General features: G+C 35.2%; 1 protein-coding gene across 6 annotated transcripts in view; it reads right to left on the minus strand.

Annotated features, from left to right (window-relative positions):
- METTL25 (methyltransferase like 25) overlaps positions 1 to 18,115 on the minus strand; it is a 148,050-nt gene that overhangs the window by 69,264 nt on the left and 60,671 nt on the right. For all 6 annotated transcript variants that reach the window (XR_004382318.1, XR_004382317.1, XR_004382316.1 and 3 more), the window contains exons 6-7: positions 6,993 to 7,087; positions 3,126 to 3,155 (exon numbers count right to left, since the gene is read on the minus strand). Coding sequence is in view for 2 of the 6 variants with exons in the window: in XM_032854663.1 (XP_032710554.1) it covers positions 3,126 to 3,155; positions 6,993 to 7,087 (125 nt within the window). In the remaining 4 variants the exon portion in view is untranslated. The remainder of the gene's footprint in view (positions 1 to 3,125; positions 3,156 to 6,992; positions 7,088 to 18,115) is intronic.

The following is an 18,115-nucleotide window of genomic DNA, read 5'->3' on the forward strand; positions in this document are numbered from 1 at the left end:
AATGTCTGACTTGCAGGATCTTGATAGGACACTTGGAAAGAACACATGGTATATCCTTTATTGATGGTGGGAATAGTGGAGAGGGTGATTCTAGTCATAAATGGGGTTAGAAATACCACAGTCTCCAATTCAGCTCCTAAAATAACACACTGACAGCAGATATACACACATACTTGAGTGCCCACAATAAAATTTATATCCTTCAAAAGATACACTTCTTATATAAAATTTCTTTCTAAATACTACTCCTTGACTTAAGACAAACAAATTTCTAAAGTTTTTTTCTGGAAGACTGTTCCAAAACATTTTATTCTAAATTTCCCATCTCTGGATATACTTTTCATTTGGCATTTTTTCACCTTGAGTAATTCTTTTTTGCAGTACCAAAAATCTCTATCATCTGTTCCTCACTTTCCCCAAATCCCTTCAGTTTTCTCACAAAAATGCTGAAATCCCCTTTCATACATTAACACCTATTATTCTATTGATATTCAAGGCATTCTGGGAAATACAACCTTACATGAAGTAAAATATTAGCTTTAGTATTATAAATGGCTTACAAAGTTCTTAATTTTATTTGGTTATCTATCTAATAAATAGGAAGTTTAATTTTATGTAAATATTATATGCAATTCTAAAAATAGTCAAGCTGTTATTTGAACTGAAGAAGCCTAGCTCAGATGTCCCTGTACCAAGCCATGATGCTCTTTTGCCTCTTGGACACTAACCTTCCCAAAGAACAAAAAGCATGCCCTTTCAAACCCTAGAGTAGCCAATGCTATGACCTTTCAGGCCTCAGACATATTTTTATGAGGTATCATTAGTTTTATTATGCACTTCATTTGGGGAAAAACCTCTTAAAAATATGGTGTGCCTTGGTGGCTCAGTCTTTAAGGGGTTGACTCTTGACTTCGGCTCAGGTCATGATCTCAGGGTCCTGGGATTGAGCCCCTTGTCCAGATCCATGCTCAGTGGGGAATCTGCTTAAGGATTCTTTCTCCCCCTTTCCCCTTCCCTCCACTCTCTCTTTCTCTCTAAAAACAAAAACCAAAAAAACTCTTAAAAATAAAGCTTTCCAGGGTGCCTGGGTGGCTCAGTGCTTTAAGCCTCTGCCTTCCGCTCAGGTCATGATCTCAGGGTCCTGGGATCGAGCCCTGCATTGGGCTCTCTGCTCAGCAGGGAGCCTGCTTCCCCCCCTCTCTCTGCCTACTTGTGACCTCTGTCTCTCTGTCATATAAATAAATAAAATCTTTTAAAAAATTAAAGCTTTTCATTCCCTACCTATGAGAAAAAATTACACAAACAGCATCAAGGTAATTTAGAAATAAATGTATAGGGGCCCCTGGGTGGCTCAGTGGGTTAAAGCCTCTGCCTTCAGCTCAGGTCATGATCCCAGGGTCCTGGGATCGAGCCCCGCATCGGGTTCTCTGCTCAGTGGGGAGCCTGCTTACCTTCCTCTCTCTCTACCTGCCTCTCTGCCTACTTGTGATCTCTGTCTGTCAAATAAATAAAATCTTTAAAAAAAAAAAAAAAAGAAAGAAATGTATATTTATACTGTCATTAAAAACTGGTTGAAGATGACCAAAAAAACAAAACAAAAAACCCCAAGAAATGCATTTAAATAAGAGATCACACAGAAATGCATACAGAAATACAAACAGGATAGAATAAATCGTCATTCCCAAGTTATCCTGAGTAAATAAGAGCTTTACAGCTGTTTCCTAAGAAAAAGGGAAGAGAGTTATGAAGTACCTTCAAATGTGCATTCCTAGAATAACTAGGACTATCCATCCTGGTAAAGATGGAGCGGGGTAAGTGAGAATGGAATCAACATCTCCCCCGCACTGTGTGTCTGACTATTTCAAGAATAAACTGGATGTGGCTCAGAGTTTGCTTTCTTTCCTTCACAAGTGATAAATCAACTTAACACTTTAATGCATCTTAAATGGGAGGGAGCAAAAAGAGCACACCCTTAAAGTATATTATCTTAGGCATGCATTTTACAGGTCTAGTGGAAAGGGCACTAAGCCGGAAGTCAGTGACTCTGCAATTAATTAAGGGAGCTAGAATGCACTATTAAACTTCTGCTGTGTATCATGTTCTCATGCAAGTCTGGGATAATACCCAACTTTTAAGATTGACTGTAAACATGAGTAAGCACTTGGGAAATTGAAAAACATCACAAAAATGCACAGGAACATTATTATGATAAAGGCTCTTTCCTCTTCTATATCCCTAAGGAACCACCAGGTTGATAGACAATATAGCTGTTAACTGCAAACCAGGAGTCTGAGACTAAAGCCCACATACCTAAATATGCTCTAATGCCTTTAAAAATCAGTTTTTATCAACTTTTAGATATGTATTATGAACACATTTTTTTAAAGTTCTTAGCATTGTGCCCAGTAAGTACTCAATAAATGATATTTGTTGCTGTTGTCATTTTCAAATTATTATTATTTAAAAAAAATTCAAATTGACATTAATGATCCTTTAAAAAAAAGCAAAAAACTGATTTCTAAAATTTAGGTCTAACAAGAAAACTCTTGTGAAAAGTTTAAAAAGAACTCTTAAAATTTTTTTAGAAATTCTTAGTATATTTCATGAATTATAATGTAGAGGATAAGGCAATTACATGGATATTCTGGGGATACTTTTAACTTCTTTTTGTATGTACAAGCCCATTTGGCTATTTCAACTAGTGATTAATCAAGGAAAAAAGTTAAATAAACAACAAAAAAATGTGTGTTTTGGACTACAGGTAAAATGAACTGAATGCTATTCCATATATACCTCTTAAACTAAGTCCATAAAAGCCTAATAGTCAGCAACAACAGTCTTTAGAAATATTTATAGACTGTTTAGTATATTATGAAGAAATGAGACATTAGTACAAGAATATAATGTAGAAGTTTTCTTAAAAATTAATTTACTTTTTCTGAAAGTTCACTTCTCTTTTAAAGTAAACTTATAGAAAATGTATACATTTGAATATGAAGAGGTGAAAGAAGAGGTGATATTTATTAAAAGTCATCAGGTTTTAAGTTCATCAGCAGGTCATGTACAGAGTCTTTAAGAAAACTATCATGTCCATCTGTTGTATTAGAGTAAGCATTCTTACTTACCCCTTGGCCAACCGCAACTCGTTCCAATGCCTTTGGAGAAAAAAATAAGACAGAGACTGCTCATATTTTTAGTCTTACAAGTCTTATAAACACATTATATAAGGGCTTATAAAAGTGACACTTAAAAAGATTAATTAAGTGACAACATATAAGGTTATACATTTAAAAATGTTAATGTCATTAACATTGTTAACTGGCTTACTTGTATAATTTAGGGTTGATTTATAATAGTTGTGTGTCATGTACACAAGCACAAACACACCTCAACTATATACACTCCTTGAATTTTAGAAAAAATAAGAAAACAGAAAAGAAATGAAATAGCTTTTAGTTTAGTTAAAACAATCAAAAAAATCCAAAGCTACTATTTTTTAATCCAAAGCTATTATTATGTATGTATGTATATGTGTATATATATGTTTACATACTATTTTAAACTTATTTTCATCTAATTATTTTATAAACATGTTTCATATTTTATTATACACGGTTATGTTGAACAGAATGTAGTTGAAAACTCAGTTCAGCAAAGTATGTGTAGTTTTGATCTGCCTGGTCTGCAAATTCAAATCAAGTTCGCATATGTTCAAGTGCCCAGTAGAAGACAAATAATACATATTTTTACAATTTTATATATAGCTAGTTTTATATTTATATTTAAGATCCAGAACATTTTTAGAAAATGTTTCTTAATATTTCTAATAAATATTCATAATGCAACACATATGAAAGATATATATGAAAGACTTGCCATAATTTAAATATGGAATAGAGGCTTTTAAAACCTCCATTTTTTTAAGAGACATACACTTCCACACTTACATAGTTTTATAACTGAATTAGATTAAGATATTTTAATATTTAACTTTATTTTAAAAATTCTAATCAAAATATTTCAAACACAAAGTAGTAAAATATAATAGATCTGTGTATATTTCCTATTCAATTTAAAAATATTCATTTTTGCTTCAGATTGCTATTCTTCATAAATAATACTTATAAGATAGAGCTGAATCATATACTTCTAAAACTAACTTACAGATTATTCTGTGTAAGTACAATTTTTGCAGCTGTACAAGCTCACTGACAAGGTAAAGTATTCGCCTTTGTATAGACATTGTATAGCTAGTTAGCAAGTGAGCAGGAGGCAAAAACTTGTTCTTTAAACCCTGATTAACTTCTCCTGCCCTCGCACCATGAAGATTTAGTGAGAAAATGAGTTCACTGTATAAAAAGTTGCTTCACAGAAAGTGTTCAAAGAAAAAAATAGAAATTTTTCCACTGATTTGAAGGATACCTTCACTGAACATCTAGAGCCACAGATTTATGAATACAGGCGAAAGACACTATATAATTTTCTTATTAAATTAAACAGCAAGAGGCCCAGAATAAATTTATTACTGAAGAAAACATTGATTTTCATTTACGGTACTGTTTGTGCTCATTTCAGATTAGATTTTTGTGTTATAGCTTTTGCTAAAAGACTGAATTGAATAAAGAAACAAGAATTTTCAGTAAGTTGCTTGGTTTTGGTAAGAATATCTGCTTTTAGATAAGTATAACTAGTTACAAGTAGTCAATAACAAGACTACTTTTAGTATGTGTTGCTGATGAGGGATTTTAGAAATACAAATGATAAATTATGATGACATAATAAAAGATAACCAGGTAGGTGATAAGAAGTTTCTTGAAAACATTAATATTTTTCTTGGCCAATAAATAAAGATAATGAAGAAAATAAACCAAGTGTTCATATCATACTAATCTACAATATTTTGCAGTTTTATCAGGGTTAAAGTATGCTGACAGGATTATACTAATCTAATTAAAATTTTATCTCTGGTTAGCAGCCTTAACAATTTATCTCAAAGTGTCACCAGAAAGGTCTCTTTCTCTCCTTTTTAACCCCGGAGGTTTTGATTACTTGTGGAAAAGGTCAGGTATGGTGCAAAAGGCAATAAAAAAATGCACCAAAAAACCCTATTTCTAGGACTCCAAAAAAGAAGCCAAGGTAGCCAGGGACTGGGATGGAGCCAAGGAGAGGGGCATTCCATAGGAAGCTGACATTAGTCAGGAAAAGTTATTAAGTACAGTGTGGTCTATACATTCTATATTCTGAAATTCATTTTTCAAAATGCTTCATTTTGTTTCTTTGAATGTTTATTTTCATAGCAACCATTTTTGTTTTGTGAATGCAGTATATTCTTTTATCTAAGAGATATTAATAGTTATTTTACATTATTTTATTTTATTTAGTCTCCATTTCCTCCAAGTTTTTTTCTTCTGCTTACCTCATCTCTGTTCCATGTTAGACTTTCTTTAGACACCTAGTGACTCTTGGCTCTCTCCTGATAATTAAAATGGGGGTATCATAAACCTGATTAGAGGTATTATGCTTTTGAGTGAGGACTGTTAATTGCGGGCTTCATCATAAAGGTGACATATGTCCTGCTTTATTGTAAAATCCCTGATGCCAATATCATTAGGTCTTTTCTCTTAGGCTAGTGAGATTCCCTAGGAAAGCCTATTTCATTTTATTTTTTTCTTAGTTTTTTTTATTTTTATTTTTTTAAAGATTTTATTCACTCACTTGTCAGTGAAAGCACAAGCAGGGGAAGAAGAGGCAGGGGAAGAAGCAGGCTCCCCACTGAGCAAGGAGCCTGATGTGGAACTGGATCTTGGGACCCTGGGATCACGACCTGAACCGAAGGCAGATACTTAACTGATTGAGCCACCCAGGTATCCCAGGAGAGGCTATTTTAATTTCTTGCCTGAAGGGTATAATCCTGGTTGCCAGCATTCTTAGAACCAAAGTAATTCCAAGAATGACCTGTCACAAATACATGACCCGGAACAAATACCACTAACAGACACAATGAAAGAACAAGACAATTTCTAAGAAAAGCAATTTAAGGGGCACCTGGGTGGCTCAGTGGGTTAAGCCTCTGCCTTCGGCTCAGGTCATGATCTCAAGGTTCTGGGATCAAGCCCCACATCAGGCTCTCTGCTCAGCAGGGAGCCTGCTTCCCCCCCCCCTCTTTCTCTGCCTACCTGTGATCTCTCTCTCTCTGTCAAATAAATACATAAAATTAAAAAAAAAAAAGAAAAGAAAAGCAATTTAAGAAGATTTACAAAAATCATTATTTGAGCATAAATAGATTTCTAAAATAATTCTAGGATCCATGACCTAGAACACTAGTGTACTATTTTTTATATTGCTGTGTAACTGGCATAAAAATAATGGCCACAGAAATTAATTTATCTTGGGATTGGACACTAAATACATTATTAACTAGCCATATTTTAAAATTTCTCATGATAAAAAATAACTTACACTTTTTAACTTGCTTTTATCCTTTGTAAACTAATATAGGCCCACGAACAGAGAATACCACATGCTAAAGTGTTCTAGGTCTAAGGGCATTAGCCAAATTAGGCACTTTAAAAGTTTTATTTAAGTAGATAGTTACTTCATATTCCAGATAGCTTATTAATATTTTTCCCATTCTATAAGAAATTAAGGGACCAACTGATCTACTACAAACACACACAAACATAGCACAGAACTGTGAATAAAGTACTGAACTAATTCTGTATTTAATACTTAGTAGTTGGTATATTTTCTATGATAATTAAAGTAATATATATAAAAATTATAAGTAAAAAAGTATAATGATAAATTGTTACCAATTGTAAAGTAGTAGATAATGTTGGGCAAGTCATTTTTTTCTTAAAATTTGCAACGCACAAAAGTATTAATAATGATGCTCTGCAAAACTTGGCACTTAACTCATGATATTAGCCAACAATAATAAATTCCTCAACATCTGGATAAAGCTCTTAGTTCAGAAAAAAACATAATCATACCAAACATGCTGACATTCTGGCATTACGACCACAGCACCATCTCTCTTCCTTTAAATACTGGCACATTGGAAATCCCCACTTTTCTTGGGTACTTTCTGCAGATGGGGGAAAAATATGGATTATTTAAATAAGGTTCTTCCTCTTTCAGTTAAAGTAAACAACTATTGAGAAAGAAAAAGCAGTCATTGACAGTCAAACAGTAGTTAAACAAGGAGTTAGTAATGTTTTAACAGTTCATTCCAATCTGTTAATTGAAAGCATATTAATGTTATGAAAGTGGTATTTTCAACAACAGCTGTTTTGTGTTTAAGCTTTAGGTCTGATACTAACCAAATTGCCAAAATTATTTTTCTCAGATTTAGCAAAAGCAATTTAAAATGGAAGTACTCTTCATGTTCAGTGTAACTACAGGAAATAAGTAATGAGATACTGGACATTTACTGCTGAACTGACTTTCTAAAAAATGATTTATTAAATGACATTTGGTAATTTATTATAGAACAATATTAATTCATCCCTAATAATGATGAAACCTCAATTTTCTTTCAGCCACTATATTCACTTTCCAGGAAAATAGCAGCTGTATAAGCTCTTCTTTCTTCATTATATTAACAGGCTGTAATATTTTCAATTGTGATGCAATTTGGCTCAGTTGCATATATGGTTTAACTAACAACAACAAAAATCAACATTCACTGCTTAATCACATGTATCTTTTGCCTAACTCACAGAGTTGCAAATGCAATCTGCTGATGTTCAAACCCTTAATGCAGCACTACTAATTACACAGGGATTTTGAAAAGGAAAACAAATTTCTTTTTTAAATTGAAGCCTAAAAAATAAGAGCTTAAATTTATCAAGACTGTGAGAACTTAGGTTAAAAAGTAAAAATAGAACTAAAACCTTGAAAACATAAAAACACTTCAAAAGAAAATATTGTTTAAAAAGTAAATAAAAATTAAACAAAAAGAAAATAATGTTGAAGTAGAATTCATGAAGTAAATTTCGCTGCTATGAAGGATGACTTTTGATTAAAATAGTGAAAGTTTAAATTTCATGCAGATCATATGCCTGTGAAAGTGGTTTCTTTTGTTCATAAATTAAGATTTATAACAGACCTTACTGATAATCAGTTGGAAGATACAGATCTTTCCCTGGGAATATAAATAATAATAATGCTAATGTTTATACAGCACTTAATATTGTGAGGTAATACTGTAAGTACTTTAAATGTATTAACTAGTTTTAGTCCCTACAGCAACTCTATGAAGTAGGTACACTATTATTCTCATGGCTTAGCTAGGGAAACTAAGCATAGGCCGGTTAAGTAAATTGTCTTAAGTTGCAAAATCAAGCACATGGTGGGATAGGGTTTAAACAGAGGCAATCGGACGGACTGCAGAGGCCATGCTCTTAACCACTAAGCTATATAAACAATTTCAACTACACATGCACAGCACTTCTGGAGCCTTAAAGCCCTTCCAGGTTCTGGGGACCTTGGACTACTTCCTCTATTTCCAAAATGACTTGAAATAGCAGTTTGAGTCTTATTTAAGGCTTTACAATTTGACTGAGACACGGTTACTACTAAATAAAATAAATTACTACAAGGTTTTTTATTCTTCTAACCAAATTCTATTTCTAACCATTTCTAACCAAAATGAGAAATATCTAGATCTTACTATAAAGCATAAGGGGCTAGAGAGATGGGTTTGTGTTATTTTATTCAGAATAGTTAGGAAAGGTGCTAACCAATAAAATAGCTATATTTTCCCTTTCCCCCAGCCATTCTCTTGTTCCTTATAGATAGGAATAGAGATCAAAGGTATGATGGGATTAGTCTTGGTGGTCCCTAGACAGTGGTAAAGCTGTGAGTGTATTGTAGAGGTATGATAGGTGGGAATTATTCAGAGGAATACTGAGTTTTGGGATTCCCAGATTTCTAGTAATAAAGGGAAGATGAAGGCAGGGATACATTGGACCTCTCGTACCCCTCTTCATTTCAGATGACACAAATATGGAAGCCAACAGTGGAGGTGGCTGAGCACATGGGGCTATCATTAGAAAAATGGAGACTAGTAAAAGATGGTTTTATTGCATGTTCACTAACTTGTACTGATGAAGGTATTGAGAGTAAAGAATGGCTATGGTGTTCCTAAGGGCCCATAAAGCTATTCTTTTCCACTACAATAAAGGCCTATAGAAGGATACTTATTGCGTATAAGGGAGCTTCCTCTCCAACCCTGCATAACTGTGATAGCAGAAGCACAATGTTACTCAATATATATGGCTCCCTGAATCTCTAGCCAAAACACCTAAGATCCTAGGGCTTTTATAATTTATAGCAATTGCCAGCCTTGGTTCAGGGTTATGTAAAATCCCATCAAAGCCTCTCTCCTTTGGATACCTCGTGGTTGTGGGATCTCCTTGAAGTTTTCTGAATCTACATCACAGTTTCCTCTGTGGTTGAGGTCATGGTGGCCTCACAGCTCTGCTCCTTTCTTAAAAGTAAGTGCAAACAACTGATAGAGAGGCAGGACATCCTCAAAGTCAAACAAAGCCTTTCAAGTACAGGTACAATATTATCTTTGGAATCCATTTCAGCAGCTTCATTCTGACTGCAGTGAAGAAGCAGGCTCACTTCTATGTCCTGAATCAAAGTCACAGAGCTCGAGGTTTCTACTGTTATGTATCAATCCCTTAGTTAACTCTGTTCATACATTTAAATCTAGTTGCACTGAGCATTAACCTCTCTTATCAGTTGCTTTTCCCTAGGATCACTTTCAGGATATCTTTAAATGATAATTTTGGAATAGATGAAGACTCTTATTTTTTTTCTCCTATCCAATTTCTTTTTTGTTGGCTTTAGAAATCCATTAATCTCATAAAAGGAGAGCTTCTACTAGTTCTTCCTTCCTGTGTTAGTAATATTATTATCCACTTAATTAAGCAAGTTTTAACTTAAGAACCATCTTCTATTATTCTTTCCTTTAATCCCTAAGTTCTTATATATACAACCTCTTAATTATACCTGCTTTTCTTTTTCTATCTTCATTAGCTCATGACTGGGTAAATGTAATACCTACTTACTAATTCTCCATTTCTCTTTCCTTTTGTCTTGTCCATTCTTTATATATATCCTTTATATTAAGAAGAACATTATCTTTTTAAAATAGACACATCTAACCATGTCACTCCAATAGTTCTTGTTTCCCTCACCACTAGCACCTATGAGACAAAACCTAATGGGTATTTTTCTTACTGTGGATTTTCAGGAGGTTCTGATACTCCTTTTATAATATTCTCTCCCTCTGGTTCCATGATACCATGCATCTTCTCTTACTTGTGTTTAATGCTCTTCATATCCCCTAATAGTTTGTTATTTTGTGTGTACTTAATGTTCATAAGGATTATTCCTATCTCCCCTTTATGCTTTTTTGAAGACCGATTCAAACTCAAATGATTTCAGTTGGTATATAAATGTATGAAGCAGCTAGATAGAATAAAATAAGTACTAATCAATTTGTCTAGTAACTAAATATCTCATTTGGCCAGTCTTACTGCTATTTAAAGCATAATTTGGGCATAATACAACAGTCAAACTTGCCCAAAATGAGTCTGGGGGCGCCCACTATCAGTGAGGGCCAGTGTGTAAGCCCTGCTTTATCTGTATGCTTTCCCAAGGCAATCTTACCTGTATCTCAACATACACTGACGATTCCTTTAGTAATTTCCTAGGGCTGCTATAACAAATTACTACATACTTGGTAGATTAAAGCAACAGAAAGGTATTCTCTTACAGTTCTGGAGGCTAGAAATCTGAAATCAAGGTATGGGCTGGGCCATGCTCTCTTTGAAGGCTCTAGGGAAGAATCCTTTCCTTGCCCCTTCCTAGCCTCTGATGGTTGTTGGCAATCCTTGGCATTCCTTGGCTTGTAGCTGTACCATTCCAGTTTCTGCCTCTGTCCTCACGTGGCTGTCTTCCCTCTGTGTCTCTCTGCATTCTCTCCTCTTTTTATAAGGACATTCACCGGATTTAAGGTCCACCCTATTCCAGTATGACCTTATCCTAACTAATCACATCCATAAATATCCTATTTCTAAACGAGGTCACATTCTGAAGTTCTGAGTTGATGTGACTTTTGGGAGACACCATTCAAGCTACTCCAATTCCTAAATTATATCTTCAATCTCTTCTCTAAGATCTAATTCTGCATCATGAATAGCCTAACTACCATCTCCAAATAGATATTTCATGGGCACCTGATGATCAACATGTCCAAAATCTAAATAACTGAATGACACCAAACCAGATATCTTAAAGTTTCCTATTTTCATGACTGGCAACAACATTTATTCATTTACATGAGTCAAAAAATTCAGGAATCTTCTCAGACACTTCCTCATATATAGCTTATTTTAGAAGTTCCCCTAAATATTTATTTTTCCCCTAAATATTCCTCAAATCCATTCATATTCTCTATTTCCACCATGCCAAACTACTATGCTATGAAACTGCTATGAAAGCCTCTTGACTAATTATCAACACACACTCTTGCTCCTTTTTATTTCGCTTTCAATAAGGCAAAGTGATCTTTTAGACTATAAACCTCATCAGTTCACTTCCCGATTTAATAGGTTCTTCTTCTCCTTTCAGACCGAAAACCAAGAAACAGACTCTTAATACAGAGAACAAACTGATGGTTACCAGAATGGAGGTGGATGGGCGATGGGTGAAATAGGTGATGGGGATTAAGGAGGGCACTTGTTAGGATGAGCACTAGGTGTTGTAAGGAAGTCTTCTAGCACTGTATTGTACACCTGACACTAATATTAGATTGTAATCATACTAAATGGAATTTTAAAAATTTATTTATTTATTTATTGGACAGACAGAGATCACAAGTAGGCAGAGAGGCAGGCAGAGAGAGAGGGGGAAGCAGGCTCCCTGCTGAGCAGAAAGCCCAATGCAGGGCTCGATCCCAGGACCCTGGGATCATGACCTGAGCCGAAGGCAGAGGCTTTAACCCACTGAGCCACCCAGGCACCCCTGGAATTTAAATAAAAACTTGAAAAAGAAAGATTAAGACGTTGTTCCTTAATGTGATCTGCTTGTGACTACCTCTCTGGCATCATTTCACACCTTGTTCTATTTCACCCTCTTGTAAAATTTTCAATTCTGTAAAATAGCAAAATTCGTATCTCAAAGCTTTGGAATTTTCTGTGATAAGTCCTAGATTTTTACACTATATCCTACGATTCTCCTACACCCACATCTTTGTAAATAGCCCCTTTGTGAATAAACTCATTTCAAATTATTCTAATTGATGTGTACCATCCATCTGCTTACCATTAACTTCCTGATTCCCATTTCACTTAGAATAAGACTTATGATATCCTATGCAGCTCTACATGATCAGTATTCTCCACCCAGAGCTATTGCCTCTCTGAGCTCCTCTCCTACTATTCTTTTTGACCTCCACTCTGGCTTCTTGCTATTCCTCAAATATGCCAGGTTGAGGGCACCTGGTTGGCTAAGTAGGTTAAGCATCTGCCTTTGGCTCAGGTCATGATCCTGGGATCCTGGGATGGAGCACCGAGTCCAGCTCCACATTGAGTCCTACTCCATGCTCAGCAGGAAGCCTGTTCAGCAGGAAGCCTGCTTCTCCCTCTCCCTCTCCCTCTGCCTGCCACTCCCCGTGCTTGTGCTCTCTGTCTGTCAAATAAATACAGTCTTTTAAAAAAATATGCCAACTTGTTCCTTCTGTGTGGAATGATTCCCGCCCCCCAACCCCCTCAACTATTCACTTGGTAACTCAATTACCTCTTTCAAGTCTTTGCTCAACTTTCATCTTTTAGCAAGGTTTCTCCTGACTCCCTATTTAATTTACCTACTTAGGTTATTTATTGTTTATTCTTCTCCTAGTGTTCTTTTACAATGTAGTCTTGATCTGAACTTTTAGAACTATTTCTTAACTAGTCTCCCTGTCCCTGATCTAGCTCCATGTCAATCTATCCTCTATAATGCCAAAAATTACTACCTTTCAGAAATGTAGATGAGTGTATGAAATTCCTTTGCATTAAACCAATACACAAGAGATATTTTTATGGAACAAAATGAAATATATTTTGTCTCCCACTGAATAATATTCTGTCACACCAAATTAGCATTCATGGCTCTCACAGTCTGGTCCTAATTTGTTTTTCAGTGATATTTTCTGTTTCCAACACTCTCATTCTCAACTCACTCTCAGTAATATATCCACATGGACTTGTTTTATTCAGAACAAACCACACAGTTTCTGCCTCTGTGCCTCCTTTCTACAAAGTTCTCAAAATGTCCTTCCCTACTCATTCATCTTTCTCAAAAGAAGACCAAACATCTCCTCTTTTAGAAAGCTTTCCTTTATCCTTTAGTTATGAAAACTTATTCTCTCTTCTAGTCATAGCAGTATTTGGTTTAGACATTCATCATTTATCACTTCTTTCATTCGTTTTTTCAAAAATTCACAGTCATAGTTGATTAAGGTCTATGGGCCAGGAATCTGTCACTCTCAGATATGCATAAAAGTTCTCTGGAATTGCTTCTGAATTCCTCACTAGATCAAAGCCTCCCAATGGGGATAGACAGTGTCTCACTTATTTTACATCCTCTAGTGCCTCGTACAGAACTTTGTGGAACTGAATAGAAATAATCAGATGAATCAAGATTATCTGCACATCCTCATTACATTTTGAAAAAAAAAATATTCCTTTTAAATTTCTTTAAACCTAAATGAAATCTGACTGGAATGATTTCATCTGGGAAAAACAAATAGGTATTATGCCTTTAGAGATACAAATTTCTGTCTACTAAGTGAATAATCTCAATTCATATTATGCCTTCCTAAATAGAGGACTTTAGACTATCTTATTTAAAACCACAATAACCATTATGAAATATGGGGGGGGGAAGACAGGAAAAAACACAGGTAAGTGATTTTTGAAAAATTTTGCTTTGATCACGACATACCTTACCCTCCACTCACCTGTTTATTAGTTTCTTTTTCTGTTTATAACCTAACATTATACATTTAATTATTTTTCTATTGCCTGATGTCTTCTTATTAGAATATAAGCTTGATAAGGTCAGGGGCTTTGTTTTGTTCAATCTCGTATCCCTAGTACCTAGAACAGTCACATGACCAGCATGTGACAGGTACCCAATACATATTTCTTATGAGGAACGAAAAATTTACAAAATCATGACAAGTAAACCAAACTAAAACTAGGAAAGATTAACATGAATATCTGAAATAACAACAAATAAATAAAGATACAATATATATTTCAGAGAGGAGAAACTGACATCCTAAAGACAATAATTCTCTCCCTAATGATCTTTAAACTCAATGTATGCCAATTAAAATCCCAACAGATTGTTTTATGGATATTAATATTTTAATTTAAAATCCATTCAATACATGCATCTAAATCAGCTTTTACTTTGAATTTGGTCAGCAATGTTTATTATGATTCATATATTATAAAGAGAATGGCATAATTTTAAAATCATTTTTTCTAAGCACAAAACATTTTGCGACTTTTCATATAAATTTGCATTATAAACTACATACTTTAATCCTAAATGAATGATTCAAGTAAATTTACCTATTTAAGCCTTATTAAATGTTTTTAATTTAATGTGATCAGCATTTCAATTGATGTGATCAGCATTTCAATTCTCCTCTAAGCAAGCTATTTGGATAAATAAAAGATTTCTTCTCCAAACATTATAATTGTTCCAAATTGCTAATATCTAACAAGCATTTTTGGTATAAATTATGTCCTTCCTTGAAAGATGGTCTATGCTTTCAGCATCCATACTACAAATATGATGAAGGGCTCTAGTAAAATATGAAACAAAATGCCTTATTGTTTGACTTTCCTACCTGATGTTGTTCATCAAGTGTGAACTGAGTCATGCCATCTAGAATTGCCACCCCAGACCATGATTGTGCTGCTGTCATTAAGCCCTGCTTAACTCAAATCTCTTCCTTTGTGAAACTCATTCTGTAATCCTGAACCTGGTCTCTAAAAAGAGTAAAATTGTATCTGTATGTCTAATAGTTGGTAGACCAATAAAAGTAAAATTATCACTCTTTTAAAAATACATAAATAAGTAAAACCCCTTTGAAAGAGAAAATACATGATGTTAAGAAAATTCTCAATAAATAAGAACTTTGGGGGAATTTCTCTACTAGATTTAAAAAGTTCCAATAAACTATACTAATTAAGGCAGAAGAATCAACAAATTAAGGGAATATAAGAGAACTTATAAATACATTATATGTTAAAGCTGTTATTTTATACCAGTGTGGCAAAGCACAGATTATTCAATAAATAGCATTTACAAAAATATAAGTTTAGAGCTATTTCTTGAATCATACACACAAAATAAATCCAGATAGATTGTGGAATTGGATAAGACAAAAACTATAAAAGTTAGAGGAGAAAATTATAAAAACAAATGTTAATCTATACAGGAGAAGCTAAACAGAATGATACATCCATTCCAAGGAATATTTTGTAGTGTGTAAAACAAATTTATGAAAAGAGCTCCAAAATACATTGCTAAGTGAAAGGGCAAAAGAGCAGCAGGGCCTTGATGCCCACACGAAGGATGATTAGCTTTAGCTTAAGAGTCAAGTAGAACTATAAATAGAGTTTCTAAGTAAAAGAGCAGTGATCTCAAAAATTTCTTATCTTTAACCCAGATTTGTCTTCAGGAACCCAAAATTACTTATCCAACTCATAATGAAACTTTTGCACTTTAATTTCTAAGAGTCACATCAAGCTCAACCTACCCAAAACTGAACAATTTCCCTTTCAATTTTACTCCTTCTGCAGTCACATCCAATTCACTAAATGATAATTCCATCTTCCCACTATTTCAGGTCAAAACTTGTATGCTTTTTTTTTTAACACCTCCATTGTCAATAATTTCTGCTGACAATACCATAAAAATATATCCCAAACTTAATCATTTCTTTTAAAGCTCCCCTCTGACCTAAACCACCATCATCTCTCATCTGGATAACAGCTCACCTGGTTACAGCTCCCTAAAGGCTCTCTGTGCTTTTGCTCTTGACTATGTTTCAGTCATACCCATCTCTTTGGTACTCCTTGAAAAACAAAACAAAACAAAACAAAACAAGCAAGCTCCTGCCTTTGGGCTTTTTACCTGCTATCCCCTCTGCCTGGAACACTCTTTCTCCAAGATAACTGCATGGTTTCTTCCCTTATCTTTCAACTGTCTATGTAAATGTTATCTTAAAAAGGCCTTCCCTGGCTACTCTCTAAAATAATATCTCCTCCTCACTCTACTTATCACCATCTGATATACTGTATCTATATTAAATGATATGCAAGCAGGAACTTTTCTTTTTCCTTCCATCTCTCCAGCTCCCAGAAAAGTACCTGGAACACTATAAATACATAATAAATATTTGTTGAAAGAATGGATAAATTGAATGGATGAATGATTACATTCAATTGATTCCTTTTGTCAAAAACCCAAGATACTTGTACATATACATATTTGTACATATACGTGGATGGAAACATGAGAAGGGAGTGTCATTGTGGGTAGTGATGCTGAAACAGACTTTCACTTTTTACTGTATGTTTGTATGCTGTCAGAATGCTTAATGTTTTGAGTTCACTCAGTTTAATTACTTTATTAAAGCTTATTTTTTGTATGACATGCATCTATGTCATTTCTATAATGCTTTATGACAATAAAGATAAAATATAGATTGATAGGTATCTTATTGTTTTTCACAAAACATTATTTTTAAAAAGGCCAAATATGTATTATTTGCCAGCCTTTTATCTGTTTTTAAATTTAGTTTATGTTCCATATCATTCTCTTCTAGAATGGAATAAGACCACTTATGTTTCCTTAAAAGTATTCTTTAGGGGTATCTGAAGACTTGACATGTAGAGACTGGTAAGTTCTCAAGTAAACATAGTCTTGGGATTTTAGCTGTGAAAGTTTAGAAACTGGAGGAGAAGTCAAGACGGCCAAGAAGTGGCAGGCTGAGACTACTTCAGGTAGCGGGAGATCAGCTAGATAGCTTATCTGAAGATTGCAAACACCTACGGATCCAACGGGAGATCGAAGAGAAGAACAGCAATTCTAGAAACAGAAAATCAACCACTTTCTGAAAGGTAGGACTGGCGGAGAAGTGAATCCAAAGCGACGGGAAGATAGACCGCGGGGGGAGGGGCCGGCTTGCCGGGAGCAACGGAGCACAAAATCAGGACTTTAAAAGTCTGTTCCGCTGAGGGACATCGCTCCAGAGGCTTAACCGGGGAGAAGCCCATGCGGGGTCAGCGTGGCCTCAGGTCCCGCAGGGTCACAGAAGGATCGGGGGTGTCTGAGTGTCGCAGAGCTTACAGGTATTAGAATGGGGAAGCCGGCTACAGAGACAGAGCCGAGGAGTGAGCTCTCAGCTCGGGGTTACCTTGAACCGGTCGCAGGCTCGGTCAGCTCGGAGCGCGGCTGGAGGCCAGGGTGACGGGAGTAATTGGGCGCTGTTCTCTGACGGCGCACTTAGGAGTGGGGCCCGGGCTCTCGGCTCCTCCGGGCCGGAGACTGGGAGGCCGCCATCTTCATTCCCGTCCTCCGGAACTCTACGGAAAGCGCCCAGGGAACAAAAGCTCCCGAAAGCAAACCCGAGTGGATTACTCAGCCTGGGCCCTGGTAAGGGCGGTGCAACTCCGCCTGGGGCAAAGACACTTGAGAATCACTACAACAGGCCCCTCCCCCAGAAGATCAACAAGAAACCCAGCCAGGACCAAGTTCACCTACCAAGGAGTGCAGTTTCAATACCAAGGAGAGCAGCGGAATTCCAGAGGAGGTGAAAGCAAAGCACGGAACTCCTGGCTTTCTCCCCATGATTCTTTAATCTTGCAGTTAATTTAATTTTTTTTTCTTTTTCAATTTTTTTTCTCTTCTTCTGCTAAATTTTTTTAACTTTTACCCTTTTCTTTCTTAACGTTTTTTAACTAGTTTATCTAATATATATATATATATATATATATATATATATATATATATTTTTTTTTTTATATTTTTT

This window comes from Lontra canadensis, unplaced genomic scaffold (assembly GCF_010015895.1).
Source record: "Lontra canadensis isolate GAN:19392208 unplaced genomic scaffold, GSC_riverotter_1.0 scaffold9, whole genome shotgun sequence".
NCBI classification, from domain to species: domain Eukaryota; kingdom Metazoa; phylum Chordata; class Mammalia; order Carnivora; family Mustelidae; genus Lontra; species Lontra canadensis.